Raw genomic sequence first — 26123 nt, 5'->3', positions numbered from 1 at the left:
TCAAAAATACTCCAAAATGAACAAAATATTAAGTAAGGGAGAGGAAGTACTTCTCCACCTTGACCAGTAACCTACCAATACAACCTCTTCAAAAAGAAACTATGGCATGCAAATAAGCTAGAAGCAGTCAGTCACCTACATAATGGCCCCTTGAATGGAGAAGATAGGCAAAGACCTTAACACCTCAGTAAATAATGTAGGGAGCAGAAGCTAGCCCAAACTGAAAAGCCCAGGACTAAGAGATGAAATTACAAAGAAAAATGCCAGGATAGTGGGGAAATGGAAATGTTGGGATAAACATCATCCAAAGATCAGGGGTAAAATCCTATTGAATAGGTAGGTAGTAGTTCAGAGTGAATCGAGAAGGGTCTAGGAAGCAGTTCAAGAAAGAGATTGATGGTAGGTAGCTCGTCCCCAATCATTTTGGGGACTATGGACAAACGTAATAAAACACGGCTAAAAAAAGACCTTCTTCTACAACACCTTTGTGAAATAGATCTAGGGCCACTTGGAAAAGATGCTGACTGGAAAATGAAATCCCAAGGAGGGGAAAGAATATGGGATGAGGGGAAGAAGAGTTGAAGAACTGATAAAAAAAAAAGGAGCCTACTGAAAATAATCTGCAGAACCCAAAGGTATGAGGTGAAAGGCTCCTAAATGAAAGCAATGCATAAAAGTTTGGCTCCCAGTGGACCTGTATCCACCACATAATTACTGGGACTACCAGGGGTATTGAAACCTTCGACAAATAAACCACAAATGGGACAAAAGGGCATCTTGACCCAAGACCCAACAACAGAAGAGTTATGTTTGTATGGGAAGGGCAGAAGAGGACAAGTGTGCAAGCATGGAAAAAGCAGGGCATAAGTGTCCACCAAAACCCCTCAGTGGAATGATGAAGAGCCTCAGGCAGATGGTGAATCAAGGAAAGAGTAAAAGGAGAGAGGATAACATGAAGTGGACACAGGAATATAGAATTTGGGGATATGTAAGATAACTGATAATTAACTCCAGAACAGGAGAAGGAGGAGGCCTGAACACTTCCATTGGAGCTAAATGTGACTGAGTGGCAAAGGTAAGTTAAGAAAACAGCCAACTGAAATCTTTGTCTTCTTGCTGAGGTTTTCCTAAACAAGGTGTTAGAGGATAATCCTTAAGCCAATCAGAAGCCAACAGGAAGATGACAAACACCTGATGAAACTAAAGATACATAACCTACTGCTAACAATTGTGAACCTGAAGCTAATGTAGTCCACATAAGTTAAAAGCAGTATGAATAGCAGTGGTAGTAGTTGTAACATGAAACTCAGAATTTAAGTAAAAGTGAAAGTATAAAAGACCAAACAAAGAGCTCCAAAGAACCATGTATTAGAATAAAAGACATGTAACACTAATATGTACTAACTAAAATGTCAGAACACAAGTATAGAAAATGTAAAGAAAACCTAAATTCTTATAAAAAAGAAAAGAAAAAAGGAAGTGATTGAAAATTCCATAAAGTAACGACCAAGCTAAAAGCACAAGAAGTGCCAATCGAAAAATGATTTTAGGTTAAGTTGAATACAGGGAGTTGGCTTTGCTACAACTTGTGCAACACTCTTACTGGTTGAGGATTGTCACATGCTATTATGCGGCTGCCTCACTTGGAGGCTCATAAGGGTTGGTGAGAGTTTCAAGGCTCTAGGAAAGCAAACATTTATACATAGAGAGGGCAGTACAAAAAGGAAAGGCTATTCTGTGAGATGAGGTAAGATACTGTGTCAGAATATTATATCACAAAAGAGGGCCCACAAGAATTCACTAAACTGAAATGTTACTTCATTAATCTGCTATATTTGTTACTTTACCCATAGAAAGAAAATGGTGTGGATTTAGTACACCGAGATTTCTGATAACATGCTACACTAGGTTAATTTGACTGAAAAAAGGGAAAAACAGATAGCAGTTATTAATGGAGTTTAGTCAAAGTGGACCCACAATTATCAGTACAATGCTTCAAGACTCAATACTGTGTACTTTGTTTTTTCTTACATTAATTAATTACTTGATAGAGACATAACTTGTAATCTGGTAGTCTGCAATCATACCACTAAACTCCCTGTGTTTGGAACTACAGTATAACTTGGATAAACTGGTAATTTAGATAGTTAGCAAATGATACACATAATATAATAAATGTAGTTAAGATAACACACTTATCATAATTTGGTTTATTCTGTTAATACAGATGAAATACATTCAATAGAATAACCACAGTAAAAGATCTTGATATAGTGGTGGACAATCCTGAATTACCCAATAGGCAGACTAAGCACGTACTTAAGGCACCAGCAAAGCAGATGCACTAAAATAAATTAGCAATTTGTTTTGAAAGAACTGGATATTTAATATTTCAAAGAAAGCATGGAAGTAATCATCATGGGAAAAATCAACACATTGTTAAACTTCCTTACACTCTTCTCCCATTTGTGTTCTCTTTTTATTACTTTTCCTTACCTAAACCAGATCTGCATTGATCAATATAAAATTTATGAAGTTGTTTTTATTTTAAATTACATATATATGGGGCACCAAAATCTTTTCAGTGCTAAGGACCTATAAAGGTCTTAATCTGACCCTGGTGGTGGATAAGTCACACAAATATATTTCAATCTGTATTATACTTTTAAATAATGCTTATTTAACCATTTCTTGATTTTCTACAGTTATTATAAAACAGTATTTCATTCAAACATCTCATGTATTATTAATCCAACAGACTATTATACAAGTAATTTGCCAATGCTTTAACAGACAGTATCATACATTTTTGCAAAATGAATACAACTGTTCAATGGTAACACTTCAAATGTTTTGATGTACTACTACTGAAATATGTGTCCATGGGTAACTGACTATAACATGCAGTTCTATGAACTGATACAAAAAATTAAATTTGAAAATAGTGATTTAAAAATTTCAGAATCAAGTCAAACAATAGAGAGAAACAACAACACTTCTTTTAATTCTGAAAGTCAACTTGTAATTTCTTTTCACAATATATTTGTTCCATAAACTGGCACTAAAATACAAGCTCAGAATAAAATTGCAGTTACTGTATTAAATATTTTCCTTAGATGCTTTACAGTACTGTTACTTAATTCTTTTAACAAGCTTAATGAACTTCAAAAACACTTTAATGTTTCTCCAAACTAAAGTTTCAAGTGTATATATACTGATGCAGCTTTATGAGCATTTGAATTTGCAGCTAAATATTAAATTATGAACATTTAAAAGTAGTAAAAATAAACATCCAGGCTAAGTGTCAGGAAGCAGGGATAGAGAGAATGCAGTTAATTCATTTAATTGGTTGCCAAGGGAATTATCATGTGAACCAGCCAGCTAACTCATGCCATTAAATAGCAGTTAAGTGGTTGTTTATTAATGATAATAATATGAAAAAGAAATCACATAAACTGCATGGTTTTTCCACATTCCTCTCAGTACATCTTTGATTACACAAATGTTGACCTTATTGGCACCCAATGCTTTGTCAGTTTTTAAAGTTTAAACCATATCTTTTAATAATATTTTTTTTAGCTAAAGCCATCATCAGAAGGTTACAAAGAGCTTTGTCCTATAAGCTCATGCTTTATAAATTAGCTTCAGTCCAAATCAAGTATCTTCTAGCCTTAGTTAAATAATTAAAACATTGCTGAATGTGACTCAAATTGGTTTTGATGTTCACAAATATTTTAAAAGAAAACAAGACACAAACGATTTAAACATATAAATAGCACACACATATATATAATTGATTACGATGCAGTCACACAGTTATTTCTTGGCACTATAAAATTAGATTAATCATTAATTTAGTGACTTAACAATATCATCAGTCAGTGATATCTTACTGTTACTTACCAACGAAACATACAGTTCGTAAACGGTAAATTTTAAACAAAAATTATTTTTCGTATACAACTTTACATTGCTAAATTATTATCTCAAATAATAAAATCTATAACATTACATAAGAACGTTACCAAATTACAATACAATAATTATGCATAGATTTATCTATACACGCTATATTAAACTACTGGTTTAAAACCGATATAGTTCACGTTTGTTTTTATCATTACAAAATTTCAATTCCCGCCGAAATACAAACAGTCATATATAGATGACGCTCTTCTAAAAAAAAACAACAAACTAATAAACTTCGCACAACATTAAACTATTGTAAAATATCATGTGGTGTAGAAAATTATATATGTTTCTAATTAGTAATTAACATACTGCTTGCATAATTATGGCATTAGTTATTGCATATTGAAATAAAACGTTCACTAATTTCCTAACCTGATTATGTATGCTATATTTTAATGTCAAGAGCAAATGTAAATTTTGTAACCTGTTTTAACAAATATAAAAAATAAAAGGAATAAACGATTGGCCTCGATAAATATTTTGAAAAATCTGAAGTCCACAAGTATTCCTCTCCCAATTAAATCGTCCCCAACAGTGGTATATCTGCGAACTTGTACTGCTAGAAAGCACAGATAGTCCTATATGTACCTCTGTGCATAATAACAAACAAACAAACCAAATTCAATCTAAGATTAGCTACTGATCCATAGGGAAAAATTATAATTAGTAGAAGTCGAATACCCTAGAAGGTACTCAGAAAAATACACTCACTCATGTATAGTGAATGATTAACTTATTTGAAACATAAATAAATAAATAAAAGTTAAAGGTTTTTTATTAATTACTTTCTCAGAATTTGTTAACATTTCAATTATTTTGTGAGCAAAACCTTTTTAATACAACATAATTTTATTGAAACTTAGTTGATATTGCAAGAACGTTCGGAAATCAATAATGATAATAACGTTGAAACTCTAGTCACAACTAAACTGTACTACTCACTTCTGTCGAAACATGTGGTGCGTTCGCATAAAAATAAAAGACTTCGTTATGTTTATAAGTCGCTGTTTGCCAATTTATTATTATATTAACATAATTTACTTACATACTTAAAACTATTCACAAATTTACAGTTGAATAGCTGGAAATGTGATTATTATAACTCGATTCAATTAATTATAATACCAACTTAAATGCAATTCTAAATATGTAATTTTTGGTGGACATGAACTGCAGCATTGGATATAGCACCAATACAACATTAAAATTGGCTTTTAGGCGTATACGTATGGTGATGTACTTGAAGAAAAGTGGTTTTTTAAATAGTCATTTATCTGACAATATATCTGCAGTTTGGCCCGGCACGGCCAGGTGATTAAGGCACTCGACTCGTAACCTGAGGGTTGCGGGTTCGAATCCCTGTTACACCAAACATGCTCGCCCTTTCAACCCTGGGGGCGTTATATTGTGACCGTCAACCCCATTATTCATTGGTAAAAGAGTAGCCCAAGAGTTGGCGGTGGGTGGTGATGACTAGCTGCCTTCCCTTTAGTCTTACACTGTTAAATTAGGGTAACTTTGCGTGTAAGTCAAAACAAACTTAGTATCTGCAGTTTATAGGACTATTTATTTTCAAGCTATACTTGTTTAAATTTTATTTTGAAATTCTTAGATGTACTTCTCCTTTATGTATGATACCTGGTTTTCAACTTATTCCGGAAATTACTGTTTTAGTAGATCTCTTTTAATAAATCAATCTATCCAGTAGTGAAACTGTTTGGCTGTTGCCATTGTTGTATGGCCATCAAGTTTTCTGATATTATATGTGGTACAAAAGGTCATTCTAGGTCAGAACAGTGGTTATTATATCATAATAAAAGTAACAACAACATCTGAAAGAGTAACAAACACCAACATTAGTGGTACTTTAATATTTGATAGTGTAAACTATTTTTTAATTCTAAAGTGACTAAAAATCAAAAACATACAGTGCAGGTGCTTCAAAAGAGAATGCCACCATTTTCAATTGTATTTCAATTCCAAACAGTTAATAAAACTTAAATTAAAGATGACAAGGAAATATATAGTACTAGCAGTTCAATCATTATATTAAATACAATGTAATAATCAATTATAATTTTTATGTGCTATAAAATTGTGCTCAGTGAAATGGTCGATTTTGTAATCAAAGCAAGTTTAAATTCAACATGGCTGGTTGCTTAGATAACGTGCAATTCAACCGACCAGAATGGTTAGAATTAGGAGAAAGAAGAAATATTATAGCTTCTATTGGAGCCGGAACAATGGTAAACTGAAATTATTCAACTTTATGGCAATATTTCTTAAACTATTGTTTTGACATTATCGCCCCATAATAATTGTAAATTTTAAATGTTAAAAGCTTAAACAGTTAGGCCTTTTTCATTGTGGTAAATAATTAACAGTCGCTAATGGCAACCGCGATTGGCAATAGCATAAAGTGTAAGTGTTAGCAATACTGCCATTTTAATTATCAAACAGTTACAAAACTTTTTGTATATTAGCTTATATTAACGTTACTTTTCGTATGTTATTTAAAATGAATATATATATGTATAATTATCTGTAGAAATTTTCATTTACTTTTGTAAATTGCATTACCAAAGTAATAAATGTTACTTTAATATCAGAAACTGTTTATATGGAGCATACTGACATAAAGAAAAGGGTAAATATCTTATATGTTATGTAATAATTCATAAATAATACAATATTTAATAGTTTAACAATTACCCGTTGAAGTTTCTCTACTTTTAAGTTAACAGTTGAACACATACTTTCTTGTGTTAGTTGTTTAACATAGGTGTTCTAAACTGTGAGTGACATCCCAAGAGCAGAGGAGTCTTTGAAAGAATTGGTTGAATGGTGCAACAAGTTTATAATGTTGTTGTTGTTTTTGTAAATACTAATATATTGAAAGAAAAATGCTTTAACTTTTTAACCTCTGCTTACTGGTTTTGTTACAGGGGAAGAATTTTTTTTTTAATAGTCCATTTGAGGTTTTTATGGAAAGTTACAGTTGATCTGTTTGCAAATAGCAATCCCTAATTTTCAATTAGTAGGCTAGTAGAAAAGCAGTTAGTCAATAGTTCCCTGCTCCCTAATTTTTTGGCCACTCTTGCCTGATTGGATGGTGAGATTTGACCATTAGTAATAGTGCATCAATAGTTTTAAAGTATATGGAGAGCAATTTTGAGGCAATGGGACACCAATCATAAATTCGATTCAAAGTCTAGTTATGTTAACCTCTAGGCTACTGTTGGCCCTTTGTTAAGTATTCAATATGTTATATGATGGAATGTTTTAAAGTTATGAAGTAATTTAAGATTAAACAATGTGTAAAACTGTAATATTATGCTTACATTTTTCTGGAATTGTAGTTATTTTCAGTTGGTATATAATTACCTGGTAAATAATGAATGCTTTCCTGTTTTGGCTATTTGTCTTGATATAGGTAACAAAACTGATCCAGAAGATCAAGATACAAACATTTAACATGACATACAGACAACAAAAAACAATTTGGTCATTCCAAGCCTGCAAGTATATCCATTCTTGAGAAAAGTAAAAGTTTAAACTCTCCATTTACTTTTCAGGAAATTGTTGAACTTAACTCCTTTAAAGTACTGGTATCACAACTACCAATGTCAACTGCTTTCAGGAGTCAATAATACTTTGATATCTATAAAAATAGAACTGTATTAAAGCAAAATACTGATTTATACAATTTTCACTCTATGTAAAGTTTCCTCTACTGTACTTGGACTCTTGCAACTATATCTTCATTAGTGGTTGTAGAATTTTAGAAAAAGAAAAAGGAGTTGACAAAAGACCACTAATCTTATCAAAATGTTTCACTCATAAACAATAGATAACACAAATATATGTACATGTAGCTTTGTGTTCCTAACCAAATTGTAAAGAAATACAAACTCTTCTATGAAATATTTTTCAAACAAATAATGCATAGTAATTGGCAATTTTGACTGAGGACAGGTGTGTATTTAGGCTTTTAAGGGTTGTAATAGTAACATATAACATTCCTGTCACTGTATAAATTGACAGATATCTTAAATGCAGATTACTCAATTCACCACCATAATAAATACCTGAACCTTGCTTTCATTTAAAAACAGAATTTCCTTCCTTCTGTCTCAAAGTGTTGAAAGGTGTATCTCTTTAACAAATCAATATCCTTTCAATATTTAAGTGTAATAAGGCAGTGTTTCACAAAGTGTAGTGATCCAGTGTTTGTCTGCAGAAAGCTAAAAAAAAATTAAATTAATTTTAACCCTTTCACTGCCAATTGCCACTTTTAAACTTTCTCCAAGCCCTTGTTGTATATTAAAGAAAAATGTAATTAAACCAGTAAATATAAACATATTCTAATAAAATTAATATTTTCAAATAAATTATAATATAAATCTTCATTTCATCTAACGTAGATTTCTCGGTATTTTCACTAAGCTAATATAACAGGAAGGAAAAGTGAAAGTTTATATTTAAGGCTACGAAACTGTAGACATTCATAAGTTGACGGCTGCCTTTATTCCTTCAGTCACTCAGGAATTAAGGTGTTCTCACTTAGTGCAACTTATAGAGCCTAAGATTAAGTTTTACAGTGTTGATAATCTTGAGATTCTTATGAAATGACAAAAATTTAAACCACGTCTTAGCTATGCACGTCCCCTGCTAAGTCTAAGCCAATCTTCTCCTGTGTGCAGGTAAGATTAAAGAAGGGATTTTATGTTACAAGAAAGAACCATTTGTTCATTCACGGTAACTGGTTCTTTGACACCAAAATTCCAAGAAATTTAGTCCAATATGATAAATTTACTTACTATGTTAATGGAAATTGACAGTTATGAGAGACCTGAATCTCACATCTGATAGTGCCAGGTGGCAGCAGACAAGTTGCTGGTGGCTGGTGCTAAAAGCATCAGTTTGTTCTGAGAAGAGAGAGAATTGTTTGTGGCTCAGTTTGTGCTAACTAAAATTTTTTTAAGTTGTTCATTTTTTAAGAAAACTCTTCTCCAGTATGGGTAGGTGGCTTAAGAAATGTGCATTACACAAGAAAACCTCAAGTGATGTGCAAATGCAGCCTAGTTTTAGTGAAACTGAAGTTAGAGAAAATAATAGGCCTAATTATAAATGTTTGAGTGATGTGCTACTTAGTAATAAAGAAAAGAAAGACCTCTTGGACTCAAGAGTATTGTGATGAATATTTGAAGTGTGGTTTTATGATGGAGGTAACAGTAATGACTTGCTACATGTTCTTTGTTGTTAAACATTATCAAATAAGAGAATTAAACCATCAAAACTGAAATGCCATTTCGATACCAGCCATCCAGAATACTCCAAGTTAGTCAATAGATTTTTTTCCTAAATAAGAAAAATGAAATATTTTTTTCCAAGCAAATAATTTTACATATTTTTTCCATGAGATCTTCCAATGAAGACTTGGTTATGGCCTCATATGAAATTTCAAAAATAATAGCTGAGACAGGTTATTCACATACTATTGGTGAAATGTCAATACTTCCTGCAGTAAAAAAATTACATTTCACATACATAAAAAACAAGAAAATCAGTTGAATTTGCTGCCCTTATCTAATAATACAGTGAAGCGTATCATTGTGGATATGATAAAAATATTGAAGAAACTCTTATACGTCAAGTTTGCTATAGTCAGTTTTTCATTACAAGTGAATGAAAGCACAGATATAGCAGGTAAAGCTAATTTAATGCAATTTGTAAGATGTGATTATAAGGACACAATTCATGAAGATTTATTATTTTGTGAAACCACTTCCAACAAGAGCAACTGTTGATGAAATTTTAAATTTAATCAATAAGTTTATAATTCAGAGTGGTATTTAATGGAAAGAAATATGTTGGATTCAGTACCGATGGTACTTGCTTAATGGCAGATTCCTATAAAGGAGTTTTCCAGAGGATCTGAGTAGTGGCAACAGACTGTGAATGGTTGCATTGTAGTATTCACAGAGAGGTGTTAGCTGTGAGTAAAGTGCTCTTACTTTTGAATTAAACCATGCAAGAATGCATTAAATTCATAAACTTTATAAAATATCATTTGTTGAATTACGGAATCTTTACTGCTTTGTGCAAAGAATTAGGAAGTGAACACGAGGATATCCTGTTACACTGTGCAGTTTGGTGGTTATTGAAAGGAAATTTCTTGAAGAGACTCGTTGAAATGAAGAATGAAATTATCTCATTCTTGGAGCAACATCCATTATCAGTAATGGATGCAATATTTGAATTTAGAGAAAGCTTAATTAAGGTAGCCTATTTATGTGACATTTTGGCTTTTTAAATGCATTAAACCTAAATTTACAAAGTGCTAACATAAATATTTTTAAAGTCCAGGAAAAGATAGAAACAGTTATAAAGAGTTAACTTGTGGATTCATCAAGTTGAGAAAAGAATTGTAATTTTTTTCTCTACTTTAACAGAATTATAAAACCAAGATAAAGAAGATAGTATTCCAAATGAGATTTTCTCATCAATCAAAGAGCATCTTTTGGACTAAAATGATGCTTGAAGGAATATTTTTTTCCATTTGACAGCAGTAAAATGTGGATCAGGAACCCTTTTGTTGTTGACATGGAAAATGAGGAAGGATTACAAGTCACTGAATCAGAAATTGATTCTGTGTATCTCAGGATGGCTGGTATGAGTATTAACACTTTTTACCAAAATAAAGCAGAGAACAACATTCTGACCTTCTTAGGTCATCATCAGGTTAACAAACATAGAGTTTGTGACTGTTCGTTGCTGGGCACACGTCTTAGGGATGAGAGTGTAAATAGGTACGAGATTATATTGGTTCGAAGAAATTGATTCTATTATTGTGGTGTCCTGTGACACCGCACTGGAAGACCATTTTAGTCATGTTTTTTTATTTAATTTTTGGCTGAGCTGTTGTACTGCGTATCCAAATTTACTCGAAAAAGCAATCAGATTTCTTCTGCACTTTGTCACAACATATGAATGCAAATTAGGCTTCTCAATGTTGGTTTTCTTGAAAAACAAGTGCACGAACAGATTAGACGTTAAGCCTAAATTGAGGATCAAACTGATTTCTTTTTCTCTTGATTGGAAGTTGCTGTATGATGATAAACAGTATCACCCTTCTTATAAGGTAAGTTTATCTATTACAGTTAATGTAAAGATTAACTAACAATAAAGTATAATTTCTTTTATTATTTTTTACACAGAAGTACAATAAAATACCTATATATTTTGTAATCGATGAAGTATTGATTGAACTATTACTTCCAGCTTAATGTGAAAACTTAGCCATGCCTTGGTAGGTTATCTAGTTAGGTATTTGAGGAGGCCAGGCCTTATGAAAAATTACAAAAATAAACTGGTATTTAGTTGGAAAAGTTTGGAAAATGCTGTAATAAGGAAACCAAAGCTAACCACAGTATTTTAAACAAGTCCTAACAAGAGGTTTTTACAAAGCAAGAGTAACAAACTTATCACTGAACTTGAAAGGAAGACTTACAAGATCAGGTACCATAAGTTTGTGCCAGAGTTAATATTTAAATGGTATCTTACTGAAATGCCTAGAAAAGATTTCAATATTACAGACCTGTTTTAGGTCAGTGGGTTCAACAGAGACAGTATGTTAGAGGTTTATATTTTAACATAAAGTTTGTGAACAGTGAGAGACCTGTTGTTCACAAAATAAAGCTGTTTTAGCTGAAGATGACTCTTACTTTGCCAAAATTATTACTTGTGTACCTCAGTTTAACATTCTCACCATTAAGTATGAAAAGATGATGCATCAGTATTATCAATTCTTATAAACACCTCAATCACAACCCTTTAACTTCTTTTATCAAGAGAAAACAATTTCTATCCCAGAATAAACTTAGAGTTGAGTGATTCAGCTGATATATTTGATTACTAGAAGAGTGATTTCTTTGATTAGTGACACATAATTGACAGATTAATTGAAATTAGTGTTCCCAGTTATTAGTGTTTTTATTATTCAAACAAATGATTAATTGAATTTATGATTTAATAGATTGTCACAAAAATAATCAGTTAACCAAAATTTGGCTTTTCAATTATTCTAACTATCTGAGTAATTGAAATATTGTCATCATTTTTATTTGTTGATAAACACAAAGCTACATGTGGGCTATCTACCCACTGCTGCTATCAGAACTCAATTTTAGTATTATAAATTGTTTTTTTTCTTATCCAAGTTTACTTAGCTTTCGGCAGCATAGCTTGTTGATTCATGGGCCTTTGTTATGGCAAAGCTACCAAGACTGTCACTGTTGTCATTGAATTTGAACTGCTGACTAGAGGGAATGCAACTAGCTGGCTGACTGGCAGCACACACTGCCACCCTTTGGGTTATTTAAGTTTTAAATAAATCTGAAGTTATTATTTTGATAGGTGTGTCATTTATAATTGTGTAACTATATTTAATGTTATATAACCAGACATGGATATATTCGTGAAGATCAGGTAGACATGCTTACACTACTAAAGTATAAAAAAGAAATTTTAAATATAAATTCTCATATTTGATTTTGCCATTAATTAATATATAAGATTTTTTAAGTTTTACAAAATCAGTACAACTGAAGTATACAGCAATCCATTAAAGGCTTTAGCAAATAACTCATTCTTTCAAAGCTAATACAACAGTATGAATAACTGTAAAATATTGCCATAGCAAATTTTCTTGCCCTTGCATTTTACAGCCACTCTAACATTGTTATTAGACTTTAGAGATTTGTTGTTATCAAAGTTCCTATTAACAGTTCCATTTTAAGTTCACTTACTGATTGAGTATTATTGTATTACAAGTTACAGAATTTGCAGTTCTAAAATAAATATTCCAAATTATAAAAAGTGAAACTTATAATAAAATAAAAGTTCCTATTGTTCTTATAACATAGACTTGTTATAGAATACATTTTTCTTTCTTTAGAAGTTAGAATGTTTGGGAGAAAGATGTTTTTCATATTGATATCTAAATAAGTGACAAATGCAGGTGGTATGACTACATTAGTAACAGTTTTATATATATATATTTTTAAATCTGGTATCCTGTTCACAAACAAATGTGGTAATATTTTTATAAATATGTTTATAAATAATTATAGCTGTTCAATTTCAGTTAAAATCTTTGAAACTTTGTTCTATCTATTTTAAGTTCAATATAATTTACATTGCATTGAAATTGCTAGGTTATATATAACACAACTGAGCTAATCATTTACAGAATTTATTGGCATTATTTAATTTTTTTTTTTTTACTTTTATGGATCACTTTAGAATTATATAGTTGGCATTATTAATCCAAAATACTTTTTTATTATTGTGGAAGTTTCTTGCTTCATTTAAAAAATTCTGAAATTGGTTAAAGTTTACATAGCTAACTATTAGAAAGTTAACTGGTATCATAACATCATTGTAAAAATGAAAAATTACTGTGACTAACATGGAAAAGTCAAACGCTGTTCTTATTTATTATGATACAATAATACCATATTACCTGAATAAATTTTCTTTATTCTTATTCATTCCATAATGGTTTTTTAAAATTTTAAGATAAAGTTTTAAATGTCAGTTTTATTTTCAAAATAAACTCATGTTATTCTAAATTTTGCATTGTTTGACTTTAAATTTACTCGAAGAATATTCAAAGATATTAAGACTTTATGTTTATTAAATATATATTTACTTAATAAGTAAAATGTATTATTGTTATCTTTACTGTGATTATGTACTTAAAAATGGAACTACTTAGAATAACATTAAATAATAGCTATTAATTTCAATACAGTATTTGCTTACATATATAGCCATTTTTTTGTGTGCCATAAACCTTGCTCTCCCACATACTTCATGATTCTTGTGGTTCAAATGTGCCTCACTTGTAAATCGTCATATGACAACCTTCTACCAATAGAAGTGTGACACAAGTTACTCTGCATATTCAGTGCTACCAAACAATCCTTTCTTGTTGGGCAGTGCTCTAATAATAATACATAACAATAGGAAATATTAAAGAAAAAAATACTTTAAGAGAGCATAGTCAAAAAACTTCTGGATGAGTCTCTGATTTATTATGTTATGTATGCTACGTATTGAGATTTCAAATAGCTGGAAATTAGGAGCTAATTAATTGAATCTCCATATGTATAAAATTTATGGTATTTGCCAATAAGATTGGTACACACAATCTTCTTTCTTAACACAAATATATGTTAATATCCAAACAACAATACAATTTATAATAATGATTATAAACAATATTGGTTTATGTACAAGAGTTTTACACTTACAGACTATACTGCATCTTCTATCTGGTTTAGAACTGAATATTTTTTTGATGGTCCAAGTCCATGATGGGCAAATTAATTCTGAATTGTTATTTTTACATCTTGCTTAAGCTAAGCTAACTGTTTTTGCTTGGATGGCCTTCCACTGTTTACAAACTAACTTTTTTTTTACTGATAAAGATATTTATTGTCTTCGTAGCAATACTAATGTTTGAAGTTAATTTACTGAAGTTTGTAATGCTTGAAATCTGTAAACGTTTTATATCAAGTATTTGTAGTTTTATGATTAGTAAGCATTTATCACGATTATAGCTTCTGAGGCTTATAGTATCCCTAATCTAATGACCAACAAATATTTCTTTAACATTCAACAGTGTTTGAAAACACACTAGTGTTTTTGTAAACTATATATTGTTGATTTTTGATCCCAAGAATCTTCTACAAATTTAGAGAATAGGTAGGACTTGCACAATAAACATCCAACAATGTATGTCACATGTATCAAATTGAAATAAATGTAGGTATTAAAATAATTCTATAACAGTAAATCTGTTATAAGAGAATGATGCTTAACACTCAGGAAACTACATAGAGCATGTTAACAGAAAAGTAAAATCTAAAATATTTCTATTTATTGCCATATACAGTCCATTGCACCCTAATCACTCTACAGCTTGAAGCACATCCATTTTTGCTTTCCACCTTATTACTGCCTTTAGACTGTTTCTTGTATGGTCTTGAACAGGATTTAGATCATGATATACTGTGACTCAGATTCCAGTCCAACCATTTTTCTCTTCCTTTTTGGTTGTGGTCTTCCATTTTTCCACTTTGGTATGCAACACTTTTTTGTGCACTTGGCACAGAGTATACCCAGTATAGAAGTGATTCAATCTCCCATCTATGATTTTTTAGTACAGGGATAAAAATTTTGAGGCATCTTTTGGATACTTTTTAAGTATGTTTATTTCTTTCCCTTCCTTTGGTCCCTTCACACATTTGTTGTGGGGTTCTAGCTGTACATGTGAGCAGAAGTAATGTACCATATTGGAAATGATAATTATCTTATACTAAAAATGTATTTCCTGTAAATACTTGCCTCTTCTCTCACTCCCTGCCTTTCCTCTCTACAGTGCTTCTTTTCCTGCCTGAACTTGAAGTGATAGATCAGTAGAATCAATTAGAAGGAGTCACGTGTATCAGGAAGGTGTGTTGCGCTCCTATTGTTGTATGATTTACATGTGAGATGTAGCTCAACCATGATGATTGTGGGATACATGGGAGTGCAAGGCTTGTGGAACATGTAAAAGCTTTTGCACATGGAGGGTAACACAGAACGAGAATAGCTATATATATGAGAGGATAATTATAACTGAAAAGAAGAGGGCCAGGTTCCTAAGATCCATGCCTGCTTGGACAAAATGAAAGAATAAAATTATTAATGTTTGGAAAAAGAACTTGATGGGAACTGTTCCCATAGGTCTGTCTTAGATTATGTGACATTACAAAAAAGATATTTGAGAAATTATAAATTATAAACATAACATAATGTAAAAGCACTGTAATAGATTTACATTTTATCTAACCTTTCTATGACAAGAGAATTGACAGTGGATGCTGGCAACCAGTTATCTTCCCTGTAGTCAGTATTTAAAAATTAACAATCAGTAGCTTTGTAATAACAAAAAGAGTGCAAGCATATTTAATGGCAGTGGGAATTTAACTTGAGACATTCAGATTAGGAGGCACCCTTTCTGTCTCTTCATATGCACTTTGTGCTTAATAATGAAGAAATATAATAGCAATATTTTGATTACTTGGATAGTTGGAATTTTCAAAAAATATTAATAATTGGAAACCCTTTTGGCCAGTTGATTATTTTCATGACAATAAATCTTGCTGTAATTTTAATTCTGTAATTGTTGTAATAATTGAAAACAGTAATAATCATAGCAGTTAATTTAAAATTTTTTGTCATTAATCCATTTAATCATAATTTTATTTTATTGATTAATTTGTAAGACACTAAATGATGTAACTTCTTTTCATAGATAATTTATTATACCAATGTAGTTGCTCAGCTCTACACTGTTTTTTTCACTTAATGATAAGAGATTATCAGTTTTGTGAAATAGGAGCAAAGAAGGGCTATTAGAATGAAATTTAGTTTGAACTGGAGAAAAAATGAGTAACATGTGCATGTATTTGGAAAAGCTTAAGCATTTATTTTCTACATTTATTGTATTTGGAACATGCTTGTCATAAACTACAAGATTTTCATGAACCAGATTTTTGGCATTGCATAAACTGTAAAAGTAGGAAGTATTATAAATGTATGGATTTATGATATATGCACAGTGAGACCATAATTACTGTTTTTTTACAGAGTTACATTAAAAATTTAATTTACTATCAGTACCTGTTAATATAAAAAAATATAGTTAATTATTCAAATATTTATATTATCCAACATTTCCTTTTTTAATTTCAAAAAGAAATATTTAAATAAATTCATTATCATAACTTCCATGTTTCATGTGATGTGTCTACCTTTTGATTATTATTTGTACATTTTCTCCATTCTGTTCTAAGACTTATAGAAAGGTTAACTAATTAGAAATTGAAACTTTAAATATTGTCAAGTCAGAAGTAAAAGTTTCACCTTTCACTTTTTTGAGTTACTGAGATATAAATAAATTTGTCATGCTAGCATTGATTTATGTGATAGCTTTGAACAAGTTTCCCTACACCACGTGTTCTTCTTTTATAAACATATTTGTAATCAATAGAAAAAGAATTGTTTCCCGTACAAGAAGTTCCTAGCAGTTATATTTTTTATACTGCACAGTTGTAGTAATCATTTTAGTCCCATATGGTTTGTGTGATCCTTATTGTTGAGCTCCAAGCAGCTGTTAGAATGTTTTGTAACCTGTATGTAGCTTAGTTAGGAAGCCAGTTAAATTATAGTAGTGTTGAGGCTTTCTATACTAGTGTTTCATATAAGTTTTATGTTCCAAGATATACATTTGGAAACACCAGTAATATTTATTTGAAGGTCATGACAAAAGTAAGACCTAGCTTAGTTATGGTTTAAACTCATAAAGATCACACTGGTCACATACTTTACTTGTGATGCTTTTGACCTAAAATTAGTTACTTTACACAGTTTTATTGTTTTTGATGGGAGAATTAGTGCTCATCTAGGTGTTAAGTGCAATAATGAAACCATAAATTAATAGGAAATAGATGTATAAATGTTAATAGTTGAAACACTAAAGATAAGAACTACATGAAACAAAGGAAATTATACATCAAAAGAAGTAAGAAAAAGGTATCACTCATTTAATTTTAAATTCTTTAACTCTTCATTTTATATTGATCATGATTGATGATTTCATTATAGTAAGTCTCAAGGTAGACAAAATGGCAGATAAAATACAACATTTTCTAAAAGACAGACTTTATTAAAATGTTTATTATTCAAATGAAATGTGAAAACTATAAGATGAAAAAGTATTTTTACTCTTAACTTGAAAACTGCCATGCACCGTCAGATTCTGAGTTAGACTCAATCAGTAAATTCAGACATGTCTGCAGTAAAAATATTTTTCTTAAAATATCTGATTTTCTGTGTACAACATGCTTGTACTTTTACTGATCATGTTTTAGATTTCATGAAAATACAAGTATGTGCATAATTACATAATTATAGTAAACATTACTATGTATAACATCACAGAAACAGTGTTGGTCCAACAGACTGATGTTGTATGTAGTGTTAAAAGGGTCGGTAGTGATGATCTGAATATGACATTAATATATGCATTGTAGTCTACAGTAATGTAGAAATATAAAAAATTATAATTTATGAGATGTTGCAACTGTTGGATTATAATATGCATGTAGTTCATGCTAGAAGTTTTAGATTTGTAACTAATTTTTCATATTTTATTACCTGTTGTGTGATGTAATTACGTTTGTTATTCAGTTTAGTTAAAGTGATGTTAGTTAGAGGTCTAACTAATTTGTTTGCTGAATATTTGATATATTCAGTTACACAGTCCCATTAGATTCAAAGGGCGATTTAACTTGACATATGTTGACTCAAATATCAAATTTTTGATAAAAGTAAATTATATATTGAGTTGGATCTAACAAGAGTATTTTAACAAAGGATCATGAGTAATTTCAGTAAATACTCATATTGTGGTTGGTCCTGTCTCATTTTTACAATTGCCAATAATATTTTTCTAGAGGCCAAACAAATTTTGTAAATACTTTAATATTTTATGAACAACTCCAGTACTTTAATTCTCAAGCTGTAGCATGCCTTGCAAGGAAGTGTACAAGTTCTAACATGTCAGCAGATATTGTCTTATTAATAATCAGTAAACAAGCCAGGCACAGACCTGTCATTCTCACTTCACATATTGGTCTCCATAGTTTGAATATTGATTCAGTGATAATTTCCGTGCCCACTGATTAACATGGGTATTGTGAAATTCCAGAGATTACTTTGTGGTAGCAAGTAGTAAGTAATTTCTACCCCAATACACAAGCACGTCCAAGACACCACAAACAGTTTCAACATATTTTATAGTCAACTATGAAGATGAAAGTTTATTTTAAAACTTTGGGGTGTTTGTTTACCAAACAAAACCATAATGAAGCAAAATTACATTATGCAGTTATTGAAACAACTGTACTGAATAAACAGTTATGTTTAGATGTTATTGAAGAGAAGTTTGGAATAAATTATATGTGTAAAAATGGCTGGTTCGGGTTGAGAAAAGTTTTATGTAGAGGAGCGAACATATCGACCTTCTTCGGTCATCGTCAGGTTCACAAAGAAAGAGGTAACTGACCGATAGTTTGAAGGGGGTTGTGTAATTGAGTAAAGGAATTTAGAGGGCGTGCTTAGATAAGAAGATCGAAATGTTGTTCGCTCCTCTACATAAAAACTTTTTCAACCCAAATCAGTCGTTTTAACATATATATTTTTCTCTACAAGTGGGTTTTTTCGTCATCACTGATTTCGAATAAATTGTTCCAGGTATACGTGAAAGGTGTAACTGCTACAACTGTAGGCAGATTTTGAATTGCAGTGCCATTTCTCTTAACATCAAGTATCTGGGTTTATTCTACGATAAATACCCCTCGGTGTGGATTCCTGTTCGTGGTGAGGGGACCTCCCAGGGAAGTTTCTGTTCTTTCTGGATACCTCCTATGGGATCTAAACATCCACCCACGTGTTTGCCGTGTGTGGTGACCCGTGAAGGGAAGGGGAGGATTCTGGGGGTTGAGGGGCCAACCCTAATATACCACTTTAGCCTTGAATTCCTGTAGACGGGCAGCCTTTGGTTGGCTCCTCTTGGGTCAATCGGCTGGTCCACTTGGGCTAGAGTCAACCAAGTATCCAATGTTGGAAGTTTTCAATGGGTGTTGTGGATATTGTGTCTGATGTTGGTGTTTGGGTATAGTGCTCACGAAACCCAGGCATGGCTGCAGTGTCCTTGCATGACATTGTAGTGCATCCCCTCATAGGGCTTCATGGTGCGTGGGGTCAGTGGGTACCGAAATTTTCCTTTTTTCCTTTGGATTCTCCTATGAAAAATTTAAATAAAATAGTGAAAAAACAGTTAATAGGTAAACGACCACGTCTTGAAGACTCTTGACAGCAATCTTCAACATCTGTAACACACATACCTCATTTCCTTATATTACATTCTCTTTCAGAAAAACTTTTAGGGCAAATGTCCCCATTTTTTATTCAGAAGGGTCTAGAGGGACTTGCTGGCTCTCCAAAGTCAGTAAAGAAGCTTCAATCTGGAGACATACTGGTTGAAACATCCACATCCCAACACAGTGAACTCCTCTTGAATTCAAAGGCAATTGGGGATGTACCTATTGAGGTTTCCCCTCATGCTACCTTAATTCACCACAAGGAGTTATCATTGAGAGGGATTTGAAGAACATCCTTGAGTCAGAGATTCTCGCTGGTTTCTCCACTCAAGGAGTTTCTGCAGTGAGGTGCATCTCCACTCGCAAAGATGGAGTTACACTGCCAACATATATCCTCGTTTTGACATTTACATCACCACGTACACCTGTTACCATCAAGGCAGGTTATCTAAATTGCATGGTATGGCCGTACATTCCAAATCCTCTCCGATGTTTCCAACGTCAGAGGTTCAGCCACTCAAAGACGTCATGTCGTGGTTCCCTAACGTGTTCATTGTGGTAGCAAGGACCACGATGCCTATGAGCGTGACATGGACTCACATTGTGTCAACTGCAATGGTTCTCACCCTTCCTACTTTCGTTCTTGCTCTAAATGGTTGTAGGAAAAAGAGGTGCAGCATTTGAAAAAGCCTCGGGATAACATTAGTTATCCGGAGGCTCGGAAGTTGCTGTCCGCCACTTCATCTCAGACATATGCTGCTGCATTTCATTCCACAACTACAGTGGGAGTGCAGACAGATCTCTCTGTGCCTCCAAGAGATTCATTTTCAAAACAAATGAAAAGCCTTTTGACCTCCATGGTTATAAAGGTTGATGAATCAACTGATACACCCATCTCTTTTCCTGCCATACATTAAAACAAATCCCAAGATTCTCATCCTTTGGTTTCAAATACAGGCATTTCTTCAGATACATCTTTTTCTCCCACCCCAAGATGTAAAACAATCATTCGTTCACCTACGTCCTCAGTCACTGGAATACCGTGTGGGTTCCGACGACAGCACTCCACCATGGACCACCTAATTCGACTTGAAACATCAATCAGAGAAGCCTTTCTCATACGACAACATCTTGTATCAATATTCTTTGACATTGAAAAGGCTTATGACACATCATGGAGGTATGGCATTTTGCGAGACCTCCATATATATGGGTTACATGGCCATTTACCCATGTTTATTAAAAATAATTTAATGGACAGGAGATTCCAAGTTCTTGTGGGTTGGACACTTTCCCATTTTTTTCTACAGGAACTTGGGGTCCCTCAGGGCTGTGTTTTGAGTGTCACACTTTTCAGTATAAAGATTAATGCCATCACTGAACAACTCCCTCTCACTGTTGCAAATGGGCTCTATGTCGATGACTTTCACATCTCATGTCAGTTGTCGAACATGAGATATATTGAGCGGCAACTGCAAACTGCCCTCAGTCATGTACTGAAGTGGGCCAAGGCAAATGGCTTTAATTTCTCTCTCTCTACAACAGTTTGCATGCACTTTTGCTGCCAACAGGGTATTCACCCTGATCCTGAACTCCATATTGGTGAAGTTTTGCTGCCAGTTGTTCCTGAGACCAAATTCTTTGGGCTTATCTTTGACCATAAGCTGACCTTTATACCACACATAAAGCAGCTATGGGTCAAATGCACAAGAGCACTGAACATCCTCCGTGTCCTCTCTACCACCAGTTGAGGAGTGGATCGATGTTCTATGTTAAAGATATATCGTGCTCTTCTTTGATTGAAACTTGACTATGGATCAGTGGTCTATGGTTCTGCCAGACCCTTGGCCTTAAAGATGTTGGACCCCAATCATCATTAAGGACTTCGACTCTGCACTGGGGCTTTCCACACCTCCCCAGTTCAGAGCTTCTATGTAGAATCTCATGAACCTTCTCTGCATCTTTGCCATTTGCAACTGTCTTTACTATATTCTTTGAAACTTTGTTCTTTACCAAAGCATCCCACCTGGAGATGTGTTTTCCTTCTTCAGTGGGCCATACTTTTCCAGAACAGACGATCTGCCATTGCTCCTTTTGGCCTTCGCATCCATATGCAATTGGATGAATTGGGTCTGTCCTTGGATAACATTGCAGAATCCACTGGTCAGCCCATCCCATCATGGCTTCTTACAGTCCCCAAATGTGGCCTTTCTTTAAGCCATCTGAGAAAGATACTCCCGCAGATACTCCTTTCAAACAATCTTTCCATTCCAATTTATACAGATGGTTTCAAATCAGGAAGTCATGTCTTTTATTTACTGAACATCTTTCAAACAATCTTTCCATTCCAATTTATACAGATGGTTTCAAATCAGGTAACTCTGTGGGCTCTGCCATGATTTGTTGCAGTTCGGTGGTTGCACGCAGAATCCCCTCTACAGCTTCTGTATTCACTGTTGAACTGTACGCCATATCTTTGGCCCTGGATCATATTGAAGCTAAGCAGTACTCCAACTGCACTATTTATACTGACTCGCTTTGTTCTCTACCGGCCCTGGAATTGCTTCAAGTTGGCTCACACCCTATTCTCGCTGATATTCAAAACCGACTGGCCCATTTCTCATTAACATCTACTTCTATCCAGTTTTTCTGGAACCAGGTCATGTTGGTATTCGTGGGAACTTGCTTGCAGACACGACAGCTAAATCTATCTGCTCTGGCACTATCACCACTGTGTCTATTCCATACATGGACTACAATCCTGTATTCAAGGCTCGGCTCCATGCCAGCTGGCAGTCAACTTGGAGTGAGCAATGCAACAACAAGCTTTTCCAAATAAAACCCTATATTGGGCTTTGGCCCTCTAGCTTCCATAAGGTTTGGAAGGAGGAAGTTGTTCTAACTAGACCAGGCATTGGTCACAGTTTTTTAACTAATCGTTTTCTTTTATCTGGAACTGATGCACCTGTGTGTAGTTTGTGTAACACTGAAATCACTGTAAGCCACATTTTACTTTCTTGCCATCGTTACGACTCTCAACGACGGCACTATTTTAAACATGTTCTGTCCCAAGATTTGTCAATAACATTAGACAGTGTTATTGGTGACAGTGACACTGTTCACCTTGATAAAGTTTTTAGTTTTTTAATGGCCATTAATCTTTTTAATGTCACTTAAGTGTTTGATATTTATTCATTACACATTTTTAATTGTGGTTCCCTTTTAAGAGTCTGAATCTCTCTAGTTTGTTTTGAAATTGGAAAATGGCCATGACATTAAATAACTCGACACCAGGACTGGAAAGGCCAACTTCAGGTGACTAACGCTGCTGTTTGAACTATCCATTTGAACTACCTGTTAATTGTCCTGGCGAGTTATTTTTACAATTTTGCTACATGTCTTTTAACACTTTACTTTTTGATACTGGTCATAATGACACATAACCTGGAACCAGGACTGGAAAGGCCAACTTCATGTGACTGACAGTGGTTCTTGTACTTACCTGTTAGTCTTCCTGGCAGGTTATGATCATTCCCATTATGCTACAGAAAGTCCTTTACAATTTCTCTTACTCTACTTTCTCTCTTAACATTGTAGACTAGGTGTCAACATTGGTTTTATGCTTTTTTCTGTTTTTCAATGCTGTTTTGTTTTACCTTCATTTCCTTTTATGAATTTTATTACATTTACTTTATTTTTACCTTTTTACCAGGCGTTTGGCACAGATAGCCTAGCTGCTTTGTGCTATAAAACACTAAATCAACCAACCAATCTACGATAAATAATAGTTTCATTTATTTCACAGAACATGTGGATTTACAACATGCTGCTATTAATGTTGAGCATTTCTCTGAGGTTCATACTGTTGATGCAATAGAAATAATATTTGTAGGTTTAATGAGTATATGGGATGAAAATAAATAAAGTTACCTTATAATAAGATATAATGGAGTAAATATTGTGAAATGCTTTAAATTTATGATGGATTGTAAAGTGAGTCATGTTTTCCTCTACAACATTTATTATGAATGCCATTGACTCCAGTAAGCTGTAGTTGATCTCATAAATGTCGATAGTAAAATGTTCATATTTCAGTAATTCACTTCTACCATATTCAGAATTATTTAAATATGTCTCATTAAAAAACTTATGCCAGTATTTAATTTAAAAAATTCATTTAGTTTTTTACAGGCTGGTGGTTTATCTTGGATGTTGCAGCCAGGTATCCTAGTATGAATGACTTCCACCATGCATATCATGTTTGTGGAGTGATGGGTACTTTATCACTTTTCATGTAAGTACATTGGCTCCATTTATTTAAAATTAATGTGTATATGACTAAAATTTTTGTTTGTTAGTGCAATACAACAGATAGTTTTTCAAGTTTAACTTCAAAATAAACTTTTGAGTGGAAGAAAACTGCATTTTCTTGTAATTACAAGTCAGGACAATTTATCAATGTGAAAACAAAATATGTTATGTTATTAAACATTTCATCAAAACTATTAATAATAATGTGTAGTAATAACAGAATACACTGCCTTATGAAATACATTGATTATTAATACATATAGTGAAAATAGTGGAAAGAAGAAGGTAATGCAACTGATAATTATGTATGATCATCTTGAATTAAATATTTCTTTCTACTATGACAGTAAAGTTTCAACTATTTTGACCAAGTAAGACAAACATTTTCTTAGACATAGCATGAATAACTTAAGAGATTTTTCTTGTAGTCATCATTTTTTCAGTCATTCTAAATGACATATGTAATCATGTTGTATCTGTCATGGACAGAAAAGTAGCTGCTTGGCAAATGATCTGTAATTTTTATCTTTTTTGTGTTATTTTGAGGATTGTGATATGTATTTGATTCAACTTGAAAAATTTTCTTCCCTTAAACATAATAATAGTGATATAGTTTATCCCCATTTCAATTGAACCTAACCATCTGTGATCACCACTTTGTATTTGAATGAACTCTTCATGTAATAAGCTATAATATGAGTTATAGCAATGTGATGACTTCTGTGACTTGATAATCCTCTGTTAGTGCTAATTTGGAATATTGTGTACCGTGTTTATCTCTTTTTATCTAAGAAAACCATACAACTTACTGGAAAGTATTAAAAGGATGACAACAGGGATTGAAGGGTTATATTATGGGTCTTGTAACTTCTTTTTTTTGAGAAAAGAAGAAGAAGTAATCTCATTGAATTTTACAGGATTATCTGGAAGATTGATTAGATTAAAATGTGTGATCTATTTCTGCTATTTTATGAGTTTAAATGGCATAAGAGGACACAAGCTTAAGATTTGTTAAGAAAGACTAAGCTCTGTTTAACTTTAACTTTTTAAAGGGGATTGGTTGGTTGGTTTATGGATTGAATTGCTGTCAGTAGTAGTGTAGGCTGGCACTTTAAAGTAGTTTAAAATGGAGAATGTGTAATTTCCAAACAAATGAAGAGTGGTTTTAAATTTTTATTTTGTTCCTAGGGCTGATGTATAAGGAGAGCTTTAAACAACTGTATGGTCCCTTGTTTGTGTTTTATGCTGTTTGAATGATACCTAGATTTCATCAAAGTTTTAAGGGCTTGCAAATATGCTTACATTTGTCTTTTACATCTGAACATATTTTATAAAACTATACTTTTAAGGTTACTTTATTTGTACTGTAACTATTTTTATATCTACAAAGCTGCATTTCTTTTACTGTTTTATAGGATTAATGCTGTTTCAAATGGTCAAATCAGAGGTGAATCCTATACCACAGGCTGTATGGGTCAGAGAGGTAAAGTATTATGCATGTGTTAGTTATTCCTAAAAAACTGGATTGGTTATGTAATATGTATCATATCAATTTTCATTGTAGCTTGGTAAGAAATAACATATAGTGTTATTTAAATAGAATTTACGTTTGAAGAGAAAAGTATGTGAATACATTTTACTCACTTGTCATTGAGCTTTATGTGGACATACGTTTTTTTATCAAGTTGGATGCCAAAGTGAATAATTTTCAGACACCTTTTTTCATTTATCCTCCCAACAGATTTTAATCAAATTACATAAGTCACTTCCATTTGGGATGGGGAAGAACTTTATTGATTCTAGGATTAAATAATCAGTTATAATTTTAGAAAAATAGAAATT

At 32.6% G+C, this 26123-nt stretch overlaps 2 protein-coding genes across 5 annotated transcripts in view; one reads left to right on the top strand and one right to left on the bottom strand.

Moving 5' to 3' along the window:
• LOC143225237 (serine/threonine-protein kinase Chk1-like) overlaps positions 1–4188 on the bottom strand; it is a 36494-nt gene extending 32306 nt beyond the window's left edge. Inside the window, exon 1 of the mRNA XM_076454289.1 lies at positions 3904–4188. The gene's annotated coding sequence lies outside the window, so the exon portion shown is untranslated. The remainder of the gene's footprint in view (positions 1–3903) is intronic.
• Positions 4189–6065: 1877 nt separating this feature from the next.
• Positions 6066–26123, top strand: part of LOC143225234 (transmembrane protein 50A-like) — a 39324-nt gene continuing 19266 nt past the window's right edge. For 3 of the 4 annotated variants that reach the window (XR_013013746.1, XM_076454288.1, XM_076454286.1), the window contains exons 1-3: positions 6066–6218; positions 24152–24264; positions 25697–25764. Coding sequence is in view for 3 of the 4 variants with exons in the window: in XM_076454288.1 (XP_076310403.1) it covers positions 6120–6218; positions 24152–24264; positions 25697–25764 (280 nt within the window). In the remaining variant the exon portion in view is untranslated. Of the gene's footprint in view, positions 6219–6386; positions 6620–24151; positions 24265–25696; positions 25765–26123 lie in introns of those variants that run through there. The other variant, XM_076454287.1, reaches the window with a different exon arrangement.

The sequence above is a fragment of the Tachypleus tridentatus genome, chromosome 9, assembly GCF_004210375.1.
Source record: "Tachypleus tridentatus isolate NWPU-2018 chromosome 9, ASM421037v1, whole genome shotgun sequence".
NCBI classification, from domain to species: Eukaryota; Metazoa; Arthropoda; class Merostomata; order Xiphosura; family Limulidae; genus Tachypleus; species Tachypleus tridentatus.
This window is presented reverse-complemented; position numbering and strand designations above follow the sequence as displayed.